The sequence below is a fragment of the Netta rufina genome, assembly GCF_964035555.1.
Source record: "Netta rufina genome assembly, chromosome: 3".
In the NCBI taxonomy this organism is placed as follows: Eukaryota; Metazoa; Chordata; class Aves; order Anseriformes; family Anatidae; genus Netta; species Netta rufina.
Window position 1 is genome coordinate 60,083,925 of NC_140125.1, and position 21,481 is coordinate 60,105,405.

Sequence of the window (21,481 nt, forward strand, 5' to 3'; positions counted from 1 at the left end):
GTCATTTGTTCATCTTTGCATCTTGATTTTACTGATGAATAAGTTTCAGTTAACTTGGGAGTGTAGTGTAGGTATAATACAGTAGATCTGAAGGCTTGCTTTCACTTTTCATCTGTGAATTTAGTGCTGTTGAAAATCAGACTATATGATATCTTCTTTTAATTTGGATTAATTTCATATTTTTTTCTTCAAGAATTATTTTTGAAGCTTTAAAGAGCGCATACAATTTTTTGCTTTAACTACTTCTTGGAGAAGGTAGTTCTGTGGAACTGATACCTATAATTTGCAAACTGGATCTTGACCATTAGTAAGTTTGAGGGTTTTGTACCTCCAGGCTTCTTGGGACACATCCTGTTCCTATTCTTTTTCATTCCTTCTTCCTGTACTATGGTAAAAGAGTGCTTGAGGATCTATTTGTTTGACTTTCCAGAGATTCTACAGCTCCAGCATGGCTCTAGGGTGTCTGGAAATTGGGGACATAATTATTGCATTTGTTAAGATTGTTGATATACCACATGCACCAATAATAGTTCTTTATATCTGGAATGCACTGGACTTAGTGTCATGGTGTTGATCTCTTCATGTACATAGTAAACATAATCTTCAGTGTTTCATCTGGCAGGATATGTTGTACATTTCTCTCCAGGAAATGCTGAATAGAAATCTGAGATCTTATTTCTATCCCTGTGCTTATGATATTCAGTACAATGAATATAGCAATGCAATTTCGTTTGTTATTGAAACATTGAAAGAAAAGTAGAAATCAGGGGATCTGGGGAAAGTAGCCTCCATCAGGTTTTACCGTTTCTAAGAACAAATTTATTAAAGCTGACCTAAAAATGTAAAAGGAACAAAGTTTTTCAAGGCATTTATTGAAATTTTACCAAGGGTGTTTTTTCTTTTATTTAAGCTTCCGTATCCTGGCTGGTTTTCAGTAAAGACACATATCTACTAATGTTGATTTATGTGTAATTTTATAATTGTTTGCATACATGTTCATTGAAAATGAGATATAATATTTCCGTGATTCTGCCAGCTTCATTGAAATTATTTTGGAAAGCTAGTTTTTAAATTATGCAGAAAATTTGTACAGTCTATAAAGAACAAGATCAAAAGTATGCAGAACTTTAAACGGGAGAGTGAACATCAAAAAAAATTCTATAAGAGATGGAAAATCTTTTTCCGAGAACAAGTTTACAGAAATAGACAGCTTGCCAGTGTGATAAAATAACAGACATATATAATCTAATACTGGCTTTGATCATTTCTTTAAAGGCAATTGCTGTGTTAGTGAAGCAGCTGGTGACAGTGGAAATAGCACTGTTACCGTGGGCATAGAGTAATAGTGTAAAATACAGTTGACCATCAAGCTCGTTTTGGTTTAAGTCAGCTTTCCCATGAGTAAGGGCACAGCATGTTACTGGTAATGTCTGCACTTAGATTTCAAAGCGCTTGGAAGCACCAGGCGTGTATTATTTTATTCTGTCATCAGTGCCTGTAGGAGAGGAGAAAGCAGCCAAGATGACGAACTGAGAATTGAATAGAAAAGTGATTATGGAAACTCTTGGATAAAGAGTGCGGTGAGGGAGGTTGAAAATAATTTGCTAAGCTGCTTCACTGCAAAAACATTGGGCGGCAGTTCAGAAAACCTTCAGTATGCAACCTGAAAGATTCAGTCTGGCAAAGGTGCTAGAGGGTGGTTGGGGGGATCATGCCTCTAGCCTCGTGCTCTGGAGAAACCTGAACTGTTGCTGTTGTGTTAAACTGATGTAAAGCAGTTCTGACAAGGAAACTGAGGTGAAAATCTATATTCAGTATGTCTGTTTGTTCTTGTTTTAGGGTTAATGTAGTAGTTGAAAGCCCTAGCATCTTTTCTCCAATGCCGAGCTGCAGCACAGGTGACAGTGGTGTGAGGGCCTGTGCATGGAGTGTCACTGACTGGGCCTCAGTGGGAGCACTGCAGGGGTGTGCTGGGCTGCTTCTGAAAGAGGTGACCCTGATTCCCCATCTCTCCGGTGGTGCTGGCTGCTAACTGTAAAATACTGCAGGACAAACCAATTTATCTCCTGAAACTGGCTCTCCCCACAGCCCCATAAGTGCTTGAGGAGATGCCAGGATAGGAAGCCGAGGTGTTGGGTAGGACAGGAGCCCTCCCTTTTGGGAGCAACCAGGGTGACATCAGCTGGACTCAGCTCTGAAGAAAACACAGAATGACTGAGACCCCTGCTCTCTTGAATCCCTGGATACTTCTTCTGACTTTCCTCTGTGGATCATTCCTAAAGCTAACAAACAAAACTTTCAGTTTTCATTTAATTTGAGACAGGAGATACCTAAAATTACACTTAGCATCCTCAAAAGTCTCTCTGGAATTTAAAGATCAGCTAGCAACAACTTCTGGTTATGGGTGTAAAGAAGAAACGTTTTATATCAGTGCCAGTCTCCTAAGCCTCACTGTATTCTTTGAAGATGCATTTTTAAAGTACTCTGTGTGAGCTGCATTATGTGCATGCATTTAAACCTTTGAATCCCTCAGTGATGTAGGACTAAGTGTAAAGACTCGTATTTCGAAAGACAGTGAGCTATTGGGGAAATGGAGAAGTGTCAAGCCCTTCTAGGAATGTAAAAGGTATTGGTATGAGGGGACAAAATACTTAATTTCTTGAAAGACAGCCTGTTTCTCTAGCTAATCCAAATGAAAAATACACTCCAACTTTCTGCCTTCTTAAAAGGTGACAAACCAGTAGAATTCTGTGATGGCCAGCTTGGTACACAGTGCTGATTTATCCACTGCTTTCTTCAGCTTTTATGCCAGTGGTATTTCCAATTTGGTTTGAAAGGTGAGGACCCCATTAGCTGATGTCTACCGCACTGTAGACAAAGTTGTTTGATAAAATATTTGGACTGCAAAATGCTCCTCTGAATGTTGGATTTTGGTTACCCTGGAGGCTGAGTGCCTGACTCGTTTGATCTGACAAGGAGTAATGCTTTGTAGCTTAATTTAAAAATGAAATTAATGCTTTATAGAAGAGCTTTGATATCTGCAAACAATCATTAACAATTCATGTCCTCTGTGCTCTATAGCTTGTAGAGCAGGTACTTGTGAGATTTTCCAGGAAATAAGATTTTAATTTCTGCATCTTCATATGGAATTTTATAACTTAACCATTCTAGAACACTGCCAATGTAGAAAAAGTATATACATGCATATAAAATTTTTGCTTTATAAAAAAATATTAACATCTGTTGCAACTGTTTGCAGTTATTGCTGTATGGTACTGTAGTCTTTGGTAGAGAAAACAATATAATTAAAATGAAGAGGACAGAGACCTTTGCTGAACTAAAGTATTTTTTGACCAGTAATTCATTAATTATCTGATGCATTACAGAGCTGTTTTTCTTTTAAAACAAAAACAAACAAACAAAATAAAACAACAACAACAACAAACAACTCCACTCTCCAAATTGTGTACCAAAACAATTAGGAGGAATGATCTACAAAACCATGAAAAAAATAGCTTAGAAAAAACAAGTAGGGAGAAATAACTTAGAAATACATGATCAACAATGAGAAGTTGCTTGAGAACTTTAGTAGGTGCTCACAAAACAAATTAACATAGCTGAGAAGTAAGGCAGTAGGGCTGCCCTGACTTAAACTGTATTGTTTTGAAGGGCAATGTTAATGAATGGTCATAATAAAGTCACTGAGATCCTGCATAGTGTGATTTTTTTGCTTGTTTTTTAACCTGTTTAGTATTTTTATCAAAGATACGGAAAACATTTAAAACCATTACTGGTTAAAAAGAAAAATGTTGGAGGTAGGAAGCCGTTGGAGAAATAGACACTCGATCACTGATAAAGAGAAGTTGGATTCATTGACTGGGCTGGGTTCAGGCTCATGTTAAGTTTTTCAGCATATCCAAATATAATTTTGCATCTTGAAATAATGAATGCAGACTATTATTCCCTCTTTATTCCAGAAAGCACTTATTTGTTAAAGGCAAAAAATATCGTTTCCCAAGAATGGGGAATCACAGTTGTCAGTTGAAACTGGACTCATGGGGTTATGCTTTGGCCAAAAGGCCTTATGCATCCAAGAACCGCAGTGCCGAGGTTACATTGCCTCTGTGTTTGGTGTTGCTCTGTAAAAGGCTGGAATGCGGGTTTGAGATGGGCGTAGGACACTGAAAACTGGAGATGATTTAGGGAAGGGCTGTAAGAATGATGAAGGAACTGGAAGTGTGCTATATGATGAAAGATTTAAAGCTCAGTCTGCTTAGTTTAGCAAAAGTGTGGGTAGGAGATGATTTGATCACAATCTTAACATGTTCGCGTGGGGAGTAGAAATGTGATAATAGATAGCTTCTCCTAGAAGATGATAGATAGCAAACAGAAGGAAAATAAGAATCAGCAGCTTGAAGTTGAACTCAGCCAAACTGGTTTAGAAATAAGGTGCAAGATTTTACCAGGGAAAGCAGTTAAACATTGGAACAGCTTAGCAATAGCTGTGATGCGTTTGCAAACACTTGAAATGCCACAATTAACATTGCATGTCTTTCTGAAAGATGCACAGTGTTTTAGGAACAAGTGTGAAACTTCAAACAAAAATTAATACAGCAGAGCCTGTAATATTTGGGAATTGGAATACTTGGATCTTTCCTTAAAATCCAGATTGATACAATAATGTAATACAGTGTAATGATTAACATCTGCTCATTTTGATTCTGTTTTAACATATAGAAGGATTTTAAAGGTATTTCTATATGGCACAATGAGCTGCAGGTATCCATACTGGCACTGAACAAGCTGGGTTTGGTACCAAGGGCCTCCAAGCTTTGCTAGCATGGTTGCCTGACAGGTACTTTTTATTTTACCTGACATGGTGATTTTAATGATAGCTTGTAATGTTTCAAAGTATGTATTTCTCAGAATAGATATATGCAAAAGAATAAATACCTTCATTTAAAATAAGAGGATTCTCAAAACAAACAAGCAAAAAGCACACAATAAAAAAAACACTAAACTTGTAAATTGATTAGTCGTATCAGTTTTATCATAACAAACTTAAACTGGAGTGTTTATTTTTTTGAGCTGTTGTTTTGGTGTCTTTGACAGATTTGTAGTGCATTTAATGTCTCTGCTCTTTAGCTATGAGTTTCCAGTGCAGGCATAATACATACGGGAAATATCCTACCTCACTTTCCAACTGTTGGAATGCCTTTTCCTGTCTTGCTTAGATCTGAATGTTGTCAGGCTCCTCCATAGTATAGTATATGGTTCATATTGCCTATTGGCCTGTGACCTGCCAGTACCTTTGTGGACAAGCTACTTAAAGCCTATGAGCTGCATTAGAAAAGAGAAAGGATTAGGAAAATACTGGGTTCATAACAAAAATGGAATTATTAAGACATAGCCTTTATATATTCTATAAAGTAGATAGCCTGGAGCTGCCCCACTGGAGAAGTTCATATCTTTAAGAAAAGTTGAGTTGATAGCTACCAGTATCTTGGGCTTTCCTTCGTGATGACTACTGGTATACTAACAGTACACTGTGGAATTATATTTAAAAATATGTCTCTAACTGTCCTGTCATTGAAAGATTACTATACAACAACCTTTTGATGTCGTCGTCCCCCCCCCCCCCCCCAATATGTAAATCTAGAAGTTCATGGAACTTTTTTATCCACCTTATGAAATGGTAAAATGTTTATTATGAAAAGTAAAGCTTGGCTGCCATATTTCTAACCAGAGGCATCTGATATTTTTGAAATCTAGGCAATTTAGCATGTAGTTACAATAAACTTTGAGATATTTGGTTGTATTGAAGCTTTATACTCTCATCAGATTAAACTATTTTGCTTTCATCATTGTCTTTCAATATAAACACAGTCTGTTTTTGATTAAAACTAGCTTATGTTACATTCTGCATGTATCGTGATATGGAATTATTTCTAGAAGTGAATTCCATATCAACTTCACAAACTTTGAGATTTAGAATTAGAAAATGTTTGCAATCGCTGTGTAAAACCTGAATAAGAAACATTAATCCATACAATTGTCTTCTTGCTAAATAGTTTTGAATAGTTGTTATTCATGAATTTTACCTAGGGTCTGGTCAGGAAGGTTTATCACTGAAGGATTTATTTGCATGTGTGCTCTTTATTTTTCACAGGATCCAAGTTGATGACTTTTAAAAATCTTTTCTTTTTTCAGAAATGTTACAATTTCAATTGATAGGATAATCCAGTAGAATCTATTTTTATTCTTACTATTTGCTTAGAAAGGAATGGAAGGTATAAACACTTCTCTAGGAAATTCTCTAGTAAAAAAACATTCTAATAATTACCCAATTTAGATTTATGGGATGATTTCTCATTTCAGTGAAAATGCAAGAGGGAAAATGCAGCTACACTTAAGTACTGCTAATACCATACAATTCATATATTTCTTAAGTAATACAGGTAAGAAATGACAAGAGCTGTAATTTATTACATTTTTATATTTGTTTTTCCTTTTCAGTCAGTGGTGAAGACTGGGCGATTGCTGATTAGCCACGAGGCTCCTTTAACAGGAGGGTTTGCATCGGAAATCAGTTCTACAGTTCAGGTACACAGATTGTTTGTATTTAAGCATTCTGCATGCCTGAGTGTGTTTATCTATAAAATAATGGCTATCACTATATTAAAAATTGGGGTTTTCATATTTTTTTATTTGTTTTGGTTTAATTTCAGATTTCTGCATGCTTGCATTACTTTATCTGAACAGATAAAGTTGATTCTAAAGTTCTCACACAAAAAAGCTATACAGACAGTTAAACTTGGAAATTAGCCTTTTTTCTTCTAGAAAATAATGGAGTTAATTGTTCTGGGAATGTAATTTTGAGTTAAATATGCATAACGAGTCAGAAAACTAAGTTTCTTAGTATTTGTGAAACATTTTTTTTTAAGAGTAGTTGTATTAATTTTAATGTTACTGTGAAGATAATTCACTTTGTGTATGAAAATTGTCTTCATGAAGAAGCAAATATTTATCATCTAAGCAGTGTTTGATCCCTCTTCCATTTCTCCCTTTCTAAAGGTGACCTTGTAATCTAGTAGTCATTTGGCACTGCCAACCTTGTGTCTTGAAAGTGATGATTTTTCTTCAGGAAAATGTCAAAAGTTAATCAGTGGTACCTGTCTTTTAGTGTTGTGTGTTACTATTAATTAACACCTGAAGAGAGAACTTTTTTTAAAGTAAGGCAGCAATCTCATGATTTAGTGGCATAAAAATTATGTTTGTTGGAGAGAAAAAGATGAAGAAAAAAGCTTATCAGTAAATATTACTGGAAGATTCATTTCATGGTATGATCAATATATTGCTGAAACTAAAAAATGAGTTTTTAATCTCCTCAGACCTCCACTAAGAAAGGGACTCACGTGGTTGATCCATCTTGGTTTGTTTTTCATATCAGGGATATATATATTGACAAATATGACATATTTAGCAAATGAACTTTAAAAACCTTTAATAAAGGACTGTTTCTTTTGGTTCATACTGAAAGCATATATTTGTTTCATGATGGTAACTAATAATCTTGCATTTAAATTTTTTAGGAAATGAGGATTTGTTTCTTGAGAAATATTAGTTAATTTATCACACATGCTACTTCAGAATAAATTGAAATATAACTCTTTGGCATTGAATTTATCCATTGTGAGTTTCTTTTGGCTGACTTGAATCTGTTTTATAATTATACTGTTGTTACTCTTTATATCTGTTCTTGAAGATTTCAGCATCCTTTATGAAAGTTTCGATACCAGTTATTTTTAAGAATATCCATTCTGCAAAAGAGAGCAGAACATCATTTGCAAAACGTAACAGCTTTTTCAAGAGCAGTAGGCATAATAAAGACCTTGCTTTTTAAATTCATTTAAACACGTTCCTTAAACAATCAAGTAAAGTCTATATGTCTGATATCAGTGTGCAGTAAAAATAAAAATGAAAAGTGAAATTCATTTTTACTGGATGCGAAGCATACTGAGAATGCCAAAAACTGTGGATTGCAGTTGGCTTTAGTTTCCTCTTACACATGGAAATAATAAGACTTCAATCAATTGTGTCCAGTTGGATTAGATGGTTAGTTTCCATATTGTTATTCCATCCTTGCCATGAGGTCTCTCATCATAGAAATAAGGTGAATAAAAATACACAGGTTACTTCAAAACAGTTAACTGTCATAAACATTTCATGGTAACGTAGATATCAAGGAAATGAGTGTGATTGGAAATGATGGCTTTCACTCATGAGAAAACTATATGGAAGGTTTCCTTTTCATTATTTGAAAGATAAAAGCATTTGGAGAGCATATTAAATCAGAACTCTTCTGTGTCAAGTACAGAATATTTAAAAGGGGGCACATTATTGCATTAAGTAGTCATTCACTCTGATTTCTTAAACGTATAAAACTAAGAACAGGATGAGGTGGTGTGGTTAAAACTCCATGTGATAAGACTTTGCCCTTAGTACTGATGTTTTTACATGTTCTCAATGGGTATTATGAAGTGAGCAACAGATGGTAGGATAAATTCAATACAGGTACAGTTAATACTGCTTGTTGATTATATTGTGTATAAAAGCTTGCAAAAGTGTTCAGCAGGGAGGGCCCTAAACTTTTCCTTAAGGGACACATTGGAGCATATTTGGAGGAGCCTTGGAGAAAGGCCCACTGAGATGTCATCTCCAAAATTGGGTGTGGAAATCATCAGCACATTATTAACTTGCAATGTAAAAGAATGCGAATCCATTGTTTGCACCCCTGTTGAAGAAGAAAATGAGAGAAATGGTGTTTTCAAAGAGGGGTTAAGGGGGGAGGCTCCCTTGTGAGAAGGCACAGCCAAGGGCAAAGGAACCCCAATAGCCTAGCCTGGGAGATGGAGCCCCTGACCTGGCTCCTCCTGAGGCTGTCCCTGTGGGCTGAGAGGAGACAGCCAGCAATAACTGTCAGGGCAGATTTTGGGTAAAAGGGGGAGAAGAAGGACTGGCTGCTTGCCCTCAGGCTGGTTGGTATGACTGCCTGGCTGTGCACTGTGCCCGATCAGCACTATGTGTCCGGTCTTCTCATCATACCCCGTTTCTAACCCTTTTCCCATGTGGAACACTGTCTTGTGTTTGAGGGAGTGTATGGTCTAAGTGCCAACAGCAGGAGCGTGTCAGTGTCTATCACCAGCCAACGTCAAGCTGGATAGCAGGCTGAGCGACTTGGGAGGCAGGTGTACGTGTGGGTATCTATCTCTGGGAGAGCCAACTGGAGGAGCTGCCCACTGGAGGGACCAAGAGGTCCAAGCCAGCTACTTGCTTAGCAGCCTTTGAGCATGTTAAACTGACGAGAGGAGGAATTTATGTCAGGGTAATGCAAGTGCCTGCTGTACTATTTTGCCTATTCCCTTCTGTTAATCTTGTCATCGCTGTATTTTAATTAACTTGCAATGTTTCACCTTCTAATGTATCTACTGTCCAGAGCTACTTATAGGTGAGGTTGGCCAACCTCGAAGCATGTTGTTTCTCTAATTGAAGTAATCAGCGAACCTTCTGAAAGCTGCCTTGCAGAGAAGCAGCTTGCAGTCCTGCTCCCTTTTTGTCATTGCTGCCATACTGACAAAATAAAGATGATGGTGTGATATGCTTTCAGAAAGAAATGGAAACTTAATAGGGAGCTATAAACAGAGAACTGTAGAAGGGGAAAATAAACTCAGTTACATAAAGAATAAAGTGATAAAGAACTTTATGATGAGCTCTGAGATAAAGAACTAATCCTTCATTTTAGAAGTCTTTCATGATTTCGGTGGTTAATAACCATTTTATCAGATCTCCTTATTAGTAGCTGCCATCAGTGTTCCAATTTAAGTAATGTTTTTCTTTTCCTTGCAAATGAAGGGATTATTATTCCAGGTTGCTTGTACTGGGATGAGCCTCTGAGCATAGCTGTACTGATTGCTTTGTAGAAAGATGCCAGCTGCCCTGGCTGTGTCCCCTCCTACCTCCTGGTGCACCCCCAGTCTCCTCGCTGGCAGGGCAGCACAAAGAGCAGGAAAGGCCTTGACTTAGTGCAAGCACTGCTCTGCCACAACTGTTGGTCTGTTATCACTACTACTTTCCTCAAAAATTCAAAACACAGTAATCATATGAGTCTCTACAAAGAAAATTTACTCTGTCCCAGCATAACACATAATCTCTTTGTTTCATTTCAAAATTATCTTTCACTCTGGAATGTAATACATTAGAAAGCTAAGTTTATGTTGAAGGTCTTATAGGTCTTGTTGTGGTCAATGTAACATATCAGATTTGAAGAGAATTCTGTGGAGGACTTATATTTTTTACCTCTTCTATTAGCAGGTGGCATTTTAGTATGAAGTGTCAAACACTTATTTTTGTTAGTTTATGATGTATTAGAAGAGATTATTTGAAACTTGGGTGGGCCTGAAAATTTCATGGCAATCTGAAGAAGCTGTTTGGTATTTCTTTAAAAACATTTTGAATTATACAGTTTTGAGGGAAATGTAAATCTGAAACAAGTAGCTTTTGTTTTTAAAATGAGGTTTTAAATTGACACTAGTATAATAGGCAGTTGTTGCAATTTGCTATATTTATATAAGTTCTGTGTATGATGGAATGTGCTTGCTAGTTTGAACCTTAGAGCCTATTCTGCTTAATTTCTGGTCCATTTTGATCCAATACATATGAACTACTTACCTGCGGGACTTCATCAACACTTGAATTGGCATAGTACAGCATGTAATTTCCTTTCTTGTTACTCAAGTCACTTTTCTTCTCCTTCTTTATGCAAACTCTTTTACAAAACTGTACTACGCTTCTGAGAAGTGATGGTAATTTTATACAGAATGTATTGAGAAATTGGAAAGTTGAGGAGAATGGAGTTAAAATTGCTGGGGGAATTTATAGGTAGAGTAGTCTAGGAAATGTACCTGAGAAAGGATCATGACATGAGTGCTGACTAGTGGCTTGATTCTTCTTTTCCTGTCTTTTAGGGCTTCTACATCAAATGTGTAGCTTCCTGCTTTCTATGGGACTAGATGTGGGAATGCTGTATTATGCCTACAACAATATGGTAGTAACTATTTTCTTTTAGGACTGAATATAAATGTAAATAAACATGCACAAACCATCTCGCATTGATCTTGCAAATATAGAAAATCTGTGTCACAAAACAGTCTTGGTGGTTTCTCCCCCACTATCTACAAATAATATTTAAGTTACTAAAAAAATAGAAGATGCTTTACTAATGTTGAATGTTTTATTTAAGGTTTTTGAAGTTTAATTTATGAAATTGGATTGTGCACATTAGAAATTTGATAGCAGAATCCACCATGAAAACGTGCCTTACTTATTGACTCACAAAAAACATACATGGCTCAAGAAGGGTGTGAGCTCATTGCCATCTATGAAATAACAGGATGGCACACTGTTACTTGCACAAGCTTTGCACAGATGTAACAAGACATATTTCCTTCATTCTTGCAAGAATAGAGCAGTGCTGGTTTAAGGGTGAGTTTCTGTCTTTGTAATGCAGTTTCTTTTCTTATTGCCTGGCAGCTATTTTGACCTGGGGCATCTGATTATGTCTGGGGAGGATCTGGGGAATGGGAGATGTTAGGTCAGATACCAGAGATTTCTTCCAGAAGAAATCATGAGCTTGTCAAAGTTGCACCAATCTTTGTCTTACAAAAGATTAACGTTAATCAGGGGAAAGGTCCCAGCAAATCCAATGAAATAACCCATATCAGAGGACTGAGTTATGTGATCTTGTTTTTTCAGTTCTTCAGTTCTGTATGTAAAACTGGATAGAATAATCTTTGTCTGTTTGGATTGGTGGGGATTTAGATTTCCTTCTGCTGCTGCAAAATAAGGCCTAATCTGCTCTAAGCGGGGTAATTTCCTGCTACTGTGTAACATTAGAAGAAACTATTAGATGAGCTATTTCTGTGAGATGTATTTCAGGAAAAAGTTGATATGTCTAGGAATGCCTTTCAAAGCTGTAACAGCTTCAGAGCAATTTTATTCTAGCAAGTTACCGTAGGAAGAGCTTGTGAAAACAAAAAAGCTTGAACAACAAGAGTAAAGAACAGTTCATTAACTTCATCAATATGAATATTTGAAATAAAATAGCCAAATTGGATGGGAACTGCCTTTATTTCAGTGTTTTTACAGAATCATAGCAAAAAATAAAAAGAAATCACCTTCCCAACATTGCACTTCCAGAATATTTGAATTGAATCAATTTTCATACGACTTGTCTTCTGAATTTGGGTGATTTAGATACTCTGTACAGTTCCATTACTTCGTTTTTCCCATAAACTGAAGTTAAGGTGGTTTTTCCCAATGAAGCTGTGACATCTTCCATAGCTTTCTGTAGTTCTTAGAACCGGTGACATCAATGTAGTATTCCAAAATATTTGAGAGAAAGATCGAGTTTCAAACCGTGCATCTGTGTCTGCATTAGGAGTTTACTTATTGCAACAGGAATTAAATAATAACTTGGAGTGCTCTGTAGAGTTTATTTTATAATTATGGTGAATAACATAAAATCTTGTGCTAGTGCCACTTAAAATTAGTTTAAATGAACAGGGTGCAAACTTCTCTTAAAGTCTGTCTTTACTGGAAGCAATTCTTACGGTGTACTTGTCGTTCATTTATATTTAAATCATTTTATTCTCACAACATGTGTTGAAACAAACTGACTTTTGAATTGAGCACTGAGATATAATGGAATGTATAAGCCTTAAGTATTTGGAGGAATTTGAGGTACGAAGAGTTAGCCCTACTTATGAGGGAATTATGGAAGAATTCTCTGTGCAGTTTGAGGAATCATAAAAGTCTAGGACTTAAAACACATAAAAACATAAAAACACATTTTTCCAAGTTGACTAGAAAGACAATTCAGGACAGACCAGCCTGGACAGCTTTTCATAAGAGACAGACTTCTTTCACTGTTGAGGATAATTTCAGGGAGTAGCTAAATAGAGAGGTTCTGCACTAAATATAGCATGGACACTCAATAAAACAGCATGCTGAAACGTGTAGGTATGGGAGTACGGTCGTTCAGTTCCCATAGAAAAATTACTAAATCTGAATCTTTTTTAACTTTGCTTTGACACAATCACAATAGGCAGTAAAACTGAAAGAACTGAAATAGGCAGTCTAGTGCTTCATTTACTATCCTACATAGTTTTGTTTGCCACTTCCATGCTTTTAGTCATTGCAGTAGGAATCACAATCCATAAAAGCCTGGTTTTATAGAATGTGCAACATCAGATTCTGTCACTAGGAGAATGATCTAGGAAATATTGGCATAAAATATAAATAAAAGCTGGAATGAACACAGCAAAGCAAACTGAAGATGGGCGAAAATATTTAATAATGCAGTGGAAAAAAAAAACAACTGATTTGAAGGAAAAGAAAATCAGAACATACAGAAATTAATCCAGAATAATGGAAAAAAAAATGTTATTTCCTAAGTAAGGAGTTGGGAGTAATAAGGGAAATGTCGTCATGTCACCTAAATAAAAATCTCATTCAGTGACTTGAGTCAAAAGTGTTTATGACGGGTGCATGAAGATGCTCATCGTGTTTGTAAAATATGAATGTAGACAGTTATGTGAACCCCCAGTTTCTGATGCAGCGTGAACTAGAAGCAATTTTAGTTTTGCAAGTCTAAATTTGTGGATAATATTGACTGTCTTATTCAGCATTCAGTCTTGTATGTCAGCATATTTGATAAGAAATATTGAAAGTAAGTGAAGAAATGTTACAAAACCAAGATTTCTAAAAGGAAACAAAACTGCTTTTAATCAAAAAAGTTGAAGCTGATATACTACAAAGAGAGAAGTTGAGATTCACTGTAAAGCTCAGTAAAACGAATATGAAAAAGTGGCCTTTCATAATATGAATTTGACTTATGAATTTAATTAGAATCTTTCATACTAATTATGAAAATAAGAATTATTGTGTATTTTGAAGAGCTTGAATACAGCAATAAACATTGGAGCTGCTCTATTTTCTTTTCTAATCAGAAGAGCTATTTTTTTTTGTCTCACTCCACTGTGTTCCCCATTCTGGACCTTCCCCCCTAGCATGTGAGATCCCCTAATGCAGTACCTGCATGGGGTTAGTGGTTCATGAACCCAGCTGTATGGATTTGGCTGTGTTTGTCTGGCAGGGGTGGTAGCTTTCTCAGCCTGGGTCACTCTCAAAAGGAAACCATGATCTGACAAGAATGCACGTTCACAGGGTAGTGCCTGCACTTTCTCCACACTAATTTGAGGTTAGAATTGTTCTGGATCTTTTTCCAAAGTCTCTCATGATAGCTTAACTCATAGTGCAGAATTGTCCCAATTTTAATCTGGTTTCATCCTCTGATACCTTAAATCAATACTAACGTCTTCTTTGGTAAGAAATGCATCACAAGATGATTGGACTTCTGAAAAAGTTCTAGTGGATGGGGCTTTGGGCAACCTGGGCTAGTGGGTGGTGTACCTGCTCATGGCAGGGGGTTGGAATTAGGTGATCTTTAAAGTAAAGTCCCTTCCAACCCAAACCATTCTGTGATTCTGTTATATCCTAATGGACATTTTGCTTATGAGACTCCATACATGTTTACTTCTGGGTGGCATAAGGAAAGACAAATTTCTCTAAAATGCAAGCAGAAAAGCTCATAGTAACAGTAGTATCCGTTACCTGCTCAGGTTATGAGGGAGTGTTCTGTTCTAAGCTGGATAAATTCAATACTGCAGAAGAAAAGTGGTTTAATGAATTGAATGCAGCCAAATATTTGACTGCACACACAGTATTTATTTGTATTGTGTAAAACTCCCAAGCACATAAACCCAAACAAACCCCAACTCCTTAAATAACGTGCAAAATGAAGTACTCAGATACTGTGGCAGGATTCTTATAAAATGTACCCTCAAACACACTCTTTATAATTGTAAATGCAGGGTAGGTATCTGCTATTAGTTGTAGGCACAACAAAAATCACAATACAATCTTATTTGTCTGCAGCTCGACTCAAAGTTTCTTAGACTTATGTGAAAAATTTCATAAAAACATCCATGCAAGAGTGAGCAAGTGTATTAAGATGTGTTCCTCTTTTTAGGGGATAGTCTCATTTACTGTATGAGACAACACAAAACAACCCCACCACCTATGTGCACTGCTGGCAAATGAGTAATCCAGGCTTGAATCCGTCTCATGCTTGTTCAGACAAGGGTTCCCAACCAGGTAAAGTGTGCACTGTCTACCTTGTTTTTGGGTCCTTGCCGTCTAAAAACTATGCATTGGAGTAAGCTTTTCCCAACTGCTGGTGGGAGTTAAAGCAGTTCCATTTTTTTCTCTAGAGAGGTGGAGGCAAGGATGAGACAGTTGCTTGGAAGTTTCCATAGGTGCTGAGAGAGATGATAAGCACTGCCTCATTATGAGTATTTAATAAGTGAGAGAGCAAAGCCATCAGTGAAGCTTTGGGTGGTTCTTCCTAGTGTCTGTGAATACATCTATCTGCCTTTGTAGAGCATACACACCAGCAAGAGTTGTGTTCTGCTGCTGTTTTTTCACTCCGAAAACAAAAGCACATGGACATTAATGTATGAGTGTTATCAGTTATTACAAGCTAATCAAATACATAAATGTGCACGCTGTGTTTTACAGATGAAACTAATTCCAGGTAAATATTGGTCTATTAGTGAGGTTAGATGTCCATCCTTAAGTTTCTACATCTTCCAGTTGAAGTACAGATTTAGAAGTGAGGATAGATTTGTCATTTACTTTAGTGCCGTATGCACTTCTTGTTAAGGCATTTTTATTTAGTGTCATTACAGTTTAATGAAGTGTGTTGCAGTATGGGATTCATTAGTAAATATCAGTAAAGTTGTGCAGTTAGCAGCATTTAATGCTGGAAAAGAGAAAAAATAATTAAAGTTTATCAATTATGCTTGAATTTGTATTGTAGAGATAATAGAGAAATCTTGTTAAATCAGTTCTTAACACTGAAATAGCTGAAAATATTTGAGCTATTTTAATAGCTATTTAAATCTCATATTTTCCACTGATGCTTTTATTTATCTCTGAGTAAAAATAGTAACATCCTTTCCTAAGCTTTCAAAATGCTTGTCTGAGCATTGTAGCATTTTGCAGGAAATCCATAGAGAAAACATTAATGTATTTTTAAATGAAGCACTCTCCAGGGAGAACATGACTTTGCTGATATGTGATCACAGTTCATGGAGTGAAGCAGTGGCTAGCGATGACAGGCGCATGCTAATTTAGACCTCCTGCCTGTCTGTCCAGGCAAACGTTCACGGTACGCAGTACCCAGCAAGATCGGTCACTTTTTAGGAAAGCATTAAATTGCGAGAAGAATGTTTTCAAACTTTGGCATTAACTTGTACGCTTTCTGTAGAGTTATTTAGTTTCAAACAATATAAAATTAAATTATTTTCAAATCAGTGCTTTTGCCACCAATGCCGATTAGCCCCCTCCTTGACACATGGTTGCTGCTGTCCCATTTTCTGCTGTGCTGGCTGTTAGGCAGGGGGCAGCATTTCTTCCAGATGCATCAAAAACCTATTTGACGTCTTCTGAGCTGGTTTCCCTGCATTGGATGGATATGCAAGTGTGCAGCTGCACACTTTTCCATCTCTTATGCAAATTTTTGGACAGGCAGAGGCAGTTTATCTCAGGACAATGCGTAGTGGAAAAGTGGCAGAATATATTGGGAGTGGTAGCTGTGCAGGGAAATTAAATTGAAAGTTCAGTTTTGACTGCTGAACAAGTTCAGTGCTGGATTCTCCTTAATCAGTAGAGTGTATAATGTTAAGTACCCTCTTAGTGTATTCATTGAGGACACTTTTCCCATGTTCTGCTATTTAATTTGGCATGCAAATGTCCATATGCCTGAGGCTGAACTCCAGCATCATCTTGCTGATGGATCTGTGTTCACTCAGTGTGATTTATAAATTTAAACAATGTGTTTGGCCTTCCATATGCTAATACTGAGAGGGGCCAAAACTCTGGCCACCGAGGCAGAATGAAAAATTCTCTTTGCTGTTTACTCCCTGCTTTTTGCATGTCCATCTCTTGAGCTGTTAGACATTGTTCTTCTAGGGAAAGGAAATATTTTGTGTTTCTACTTTAATGTACAGTTTAGTTTGCACTTAGAGAAATATAATCTTAATTCAGACTGCTTTGATTAGAACCATGTTGTGATGCTAACCATACGTTTCAGATAACCCACAGAGCTGATAGAAATGAGAAGGTTTCTCTCCAGACAGAGAGGGAGGGCAAAAAAAAAACACAGCAAAAATCCCTTCCATGACTATGTGTCTTGTGTTTTCTTCTCTGTGATGTGGATGTGGTGGTATTTTCACATGTTTTTTTTCTTTCTTTTTTTTTTTTTTTTCCCCCGCTAATAGCATATTAGACTTCAGTAGCATCAGCAGTTTTAACTGGTATGTAAACATAACTAATGATGTTTTAGGAGCACATCAAAGCGATGAGCTAATCTGTAGTAATTTTAGGTAAATGTTAAAGCTGATACTGAGCGGACCTTCATATTTTACCATGTCAAATTGCCAACTTGTTGCTTAATGCAAATTAGTTAAAACAAACAAACAAACAAAACACTTTCATTTTAATGGCTTTCCAGTGCTTGGAAACTCTGACTCTAGTCTGATAAAGACATTCCATGGCACGACTCTGGAGTGAGGCCAGCCTACAAAGTAATTAATAATTCAGAGGTTATTTAACCTCTCTGCTTGAAAACCTAGCAATACTGTGTTTTACTTGCTTTATTTTGTTTGGCATTATCTTTTATTCAGAATGAGTTACGAGTCGCTGTTGAGCAGCAGTTTATGATGTCATGCCCAGCAGTCCCAGTAACAGCACAGCAGTGAGCTCTCTTCCAGTTTCCAGTGCATTACAGCTATACAAGACTTCTGGGGTGCTTGAAGTTGCTTGCCTTTGGCATCCTTTCTCAAGACACTTTAATGGATGCTAGAACTCTTTACTGGCCACAGGTATCACAACTTAAATCCTAAGGGCAAGCAATAGTAAAGAATAAAGTGAAGTTTAGTAGTTGTGGCAAATGTCAGATTTTCTTTGGTGCTAATACTCAGCAGCTTGTCTTTCTTGATCAAAAAATTTACTTCAGTGGGTAGGTTTAGGGTTTTAAAATGTTGATTCATAGAAACATATTGCTTTGTGTTTTCCTGGCCTTTCATATGGTCATTAGAAATGACCTGGTTAGATGATGATGAGCTCACAGCAACGGGTGTAGTTCAGAGCAGCATGACTGGAGCAGAGTGGTCAGTGGCATATAAAAATCTGTGCCGAACAGGGAGGAAAAATACACTACAAAATGAAGAGAAATCTATGCTTTCACATTCATGTCTCACTGAAGGATTTTTAATACTTTTAATTGAAAGGAACAAAAGGACATTGATTTTTAGTTTTCTAGGGTCTTACTCTAATTAATATATAACAGGCCTGTAAAACAGCATGTATGTATTGGCACTTCATGTACGCACACAAGATCGAGTTATTTCAGTTCCGTACTGAATGTATTCATAAGAGATGATGTAAAAGGAGCCTCTTGAACTCTTTGGCACTTCAGTGCCCTTCCAGAGTGCTGCAAATTTTATACTGTTGCTGTTGGCTACATTTAAGTTCTTTAAGGTAGAGAGGAAAATGAAGGCTGCAGTTTTGCTGCCTTTAAAACCTAGGCTAGCAGCTTCTGCTGCATCCTTGAGAAGGCAACCGCCTGCTGTCCTGTGCATAGACAGCCTGAATTAGTGCCCAATTAGTTAGTGGCTGTTAGTGCCATTAGTTACCCAAGTCTCAGATCTGGACATACGATTGTAGGATAAGTTGTGACAGTGCTCAGTTTTCATGTAAGAGCTTAAAAAGGCCCAGTGGAAGAAATCCTCTTTTTTGTCCAATAGGCTTTGTGAATTAAGAGGACACATGGCACTGTGTTACAGTGATGAACACAGCAATTAAAAACCTACCAAAGCAATTAAAAATTAGTGAGGAGCAGATGTAAGCCAAGAATTAGTTCCTGAGAAAAATAAATTTGCCAATTCCAGTTGCATGGGAAGAAAAACAACAGGGAAAGAGCTTTCCATGCCCCTCTGTTCTCTGATCTTACCTGCAGCAATGCTGTAGGCTGCTGGCGAGAGGTATGTTATGTCCCGTACCACCAGCAGAAATGAATGAACAAGAGTTACTGTCCTAGCTGTAAGTACATTTCATGGGTTCTGTATAGACAGTGCCTGGGATGCTTTCTGTAGCTGTGCTGTTTGCTGCGGAGGTGGGATTTTGAAAGGCAGCTTTACTGGAGGAGCAGTAGCAGTGCAGGCGTCTGTCCACAGCCTGCTGGAAATGTTTGTTCCTGTTACCAGGTTTAATAGGGGACAACTAAGCGGGAAATGAGGTGGTAGGCACATACACCACGAGTCATTTTACCTGCAGTATTCTCACAAGAAGCAAAACTTGATGGGGTTAGACGTGACTGAGTCAGGAAGGAAGGTTTGCTTCCACTGTACCAAACACTGAAGTGTGCATTTTATAAAACACATGAAGTGAAACACCTTTCGAAACTTAGAAAAAAAAAATGTTTCTCTGCAGAGAGCCAAGCACATCTTTTCTTTATGTATGGAAGTTTCTGACTCTGGAAAAGTTGATCTGTGCAACTGGAATTGTTCCTAAGATACATTGGCTTGAAAATAGTACTTCGCTCACTGTGATCACTGAGTAAGTGCCTTTTGTCTGTGCTACGGCAAGTGGAGGTCTGATCGCTCGACTGCCTTCTGGTGAAGCACAAAGTGTGAGCAAATGACTGGCAGTGCAGTCACTTTGACGTCTGTGGAGCGTAAGTATCTTCTTGGTCAGAAGCAGGGGGGCAGAAGTGTTTCCCTCTCTCCAATCGTTTGGTGGAAAAGTACCATTTCTCCCTTACCTTGTGTAGAAACGGCTGTCCTAGATTAGGAGAATTGGAGAGGAGATATGAATAGAGATAAAATGTGGTTCCCAATGAGAGGTAGCGTTCAAAAATGCCTAGCTTTTAGGCAGGGAGGTGGTAGATTGCTGAGACTTCAGAGCTGTCGTGTGGACGCTGCATCCTTTCCCGCCCCGTTGTGTCTCTGGCACTGCACACTTGGCTCCAGTTCACCCAGGGTGAAAACCTAGCCCCAGGCGGTGAAGTCAGTGGAACTAAGGTTTCATTCTGAATGCCTCTTTTGAGTATTTCATTGCTTTTACAAGTCAGTGCACGAAGGGGAGGGTTGGCCTTAGGTGTCACCTGTTCATTTTTTTCTTTAATTGATTGCACATGTGTAGCATTGGAAAGCTAGAGGTCTTTGCAGCAAAACCTACAGTAGTTTGTATTCCTGCACCTTCTTCTGTTTAAGCAGTAACATCGGTTGTGCTGGATACCAGCAAATAACTACACGATAAATAAATCCCTGAAACGTAGAATGGCTTTGGGCAAAGAAAATGCCAAGAATGTGCTCTACTATTAGAATATTATGAATAACATTATTAAAAAAAAAAAAAAAAAAGGAATGTTGCTAGGTCTTTTAGAATGGTGATTTTATATATTATAATATATAATAATATATGATATGTATATAACATTTTATATATAACATAAATTATATATATTTTATACTTTATCTAGTTGCATTGAATTCAGCAATGTTATATCAGAATCTTGTATGGCTTTGCATTTTATATTACAAAAATAACAAGAGCTTATTATATAATAGAAGAGATAAATGAAGTTATTTAGCAGCCAGCTATTAGAGTAAACATGTAACTTTGACTAATGTAGCTCAAGATAAATGTCCTAATGTAGTGATTTTTTTTAGAGGACTCAAATTTCTTCAGTATGATTCGTTTCAAAGTTACACTCACACCACATCAAAAGATAAAAGCTCCGTAAAGAAGGAATCTTTTTTTTTTTTTTTTTTTGAATTACAGGCAGAAAGTGGGATGTTCACTGTCCATTAGTCTTTCAAAAATGCAAATTAATTAGTATGTGTCTTGCCTTGGTGGAATTTATTAAAAGTAACCCATTTAGAGACATTACAGAACCTTCAGAAAAATATACCACGGTTGTGGTGGGTCTGTGGTAGAGGATTAGAAAAGGTCATTTTATTTTTTTTAACCTTTGATCTTAAATGTCATTTGTATGACTATGCTGTTTTCCTTTTTTCAGTCCTTCTCCTATAGAGTTTTCTTTTAAAAAGGGTCTTTTTTTTTTTTTTTTTAAATAACATATACAAGTAGTTATGGCAAAAGGTCTGTATTTGGTTACCTTAGTATGTATTCTGAATTACAGAAATCTTCCTCTATAATGAAACTTACTGAAGTATTACTGCTAGCTTCTTTCTCTTCAAACTTTTAATTCCTGAAAAACAGTGATTATCAGGTACTT

The 21,481-nt window shown here is 37.0% G+C and overlaps 1 protein-coding gene across 1 annotated transcript in view; it reads left to right on the plus strand.

Moving 5' to 3' along the window:
- Positions 1–21,481, plus strand: part of BCKDHB (branched chain keto acid dehydrogenase E1 subunit beta) — a 123,556-nt gene that overhangs the window by 63,614 nt on the left and 38,461 nt on the right. Inside the window, exon 9 of the mRNA XM_084283477.1 lies at positions 6,517–6,603. Within this exon, the coding sequence (XP_084139603.1) occupies positions 6,517–6,603 (87 nt within the window). The remainder of the gene's footprint in view (positions 1–6,516; positions 6,604–21,481) is intronic.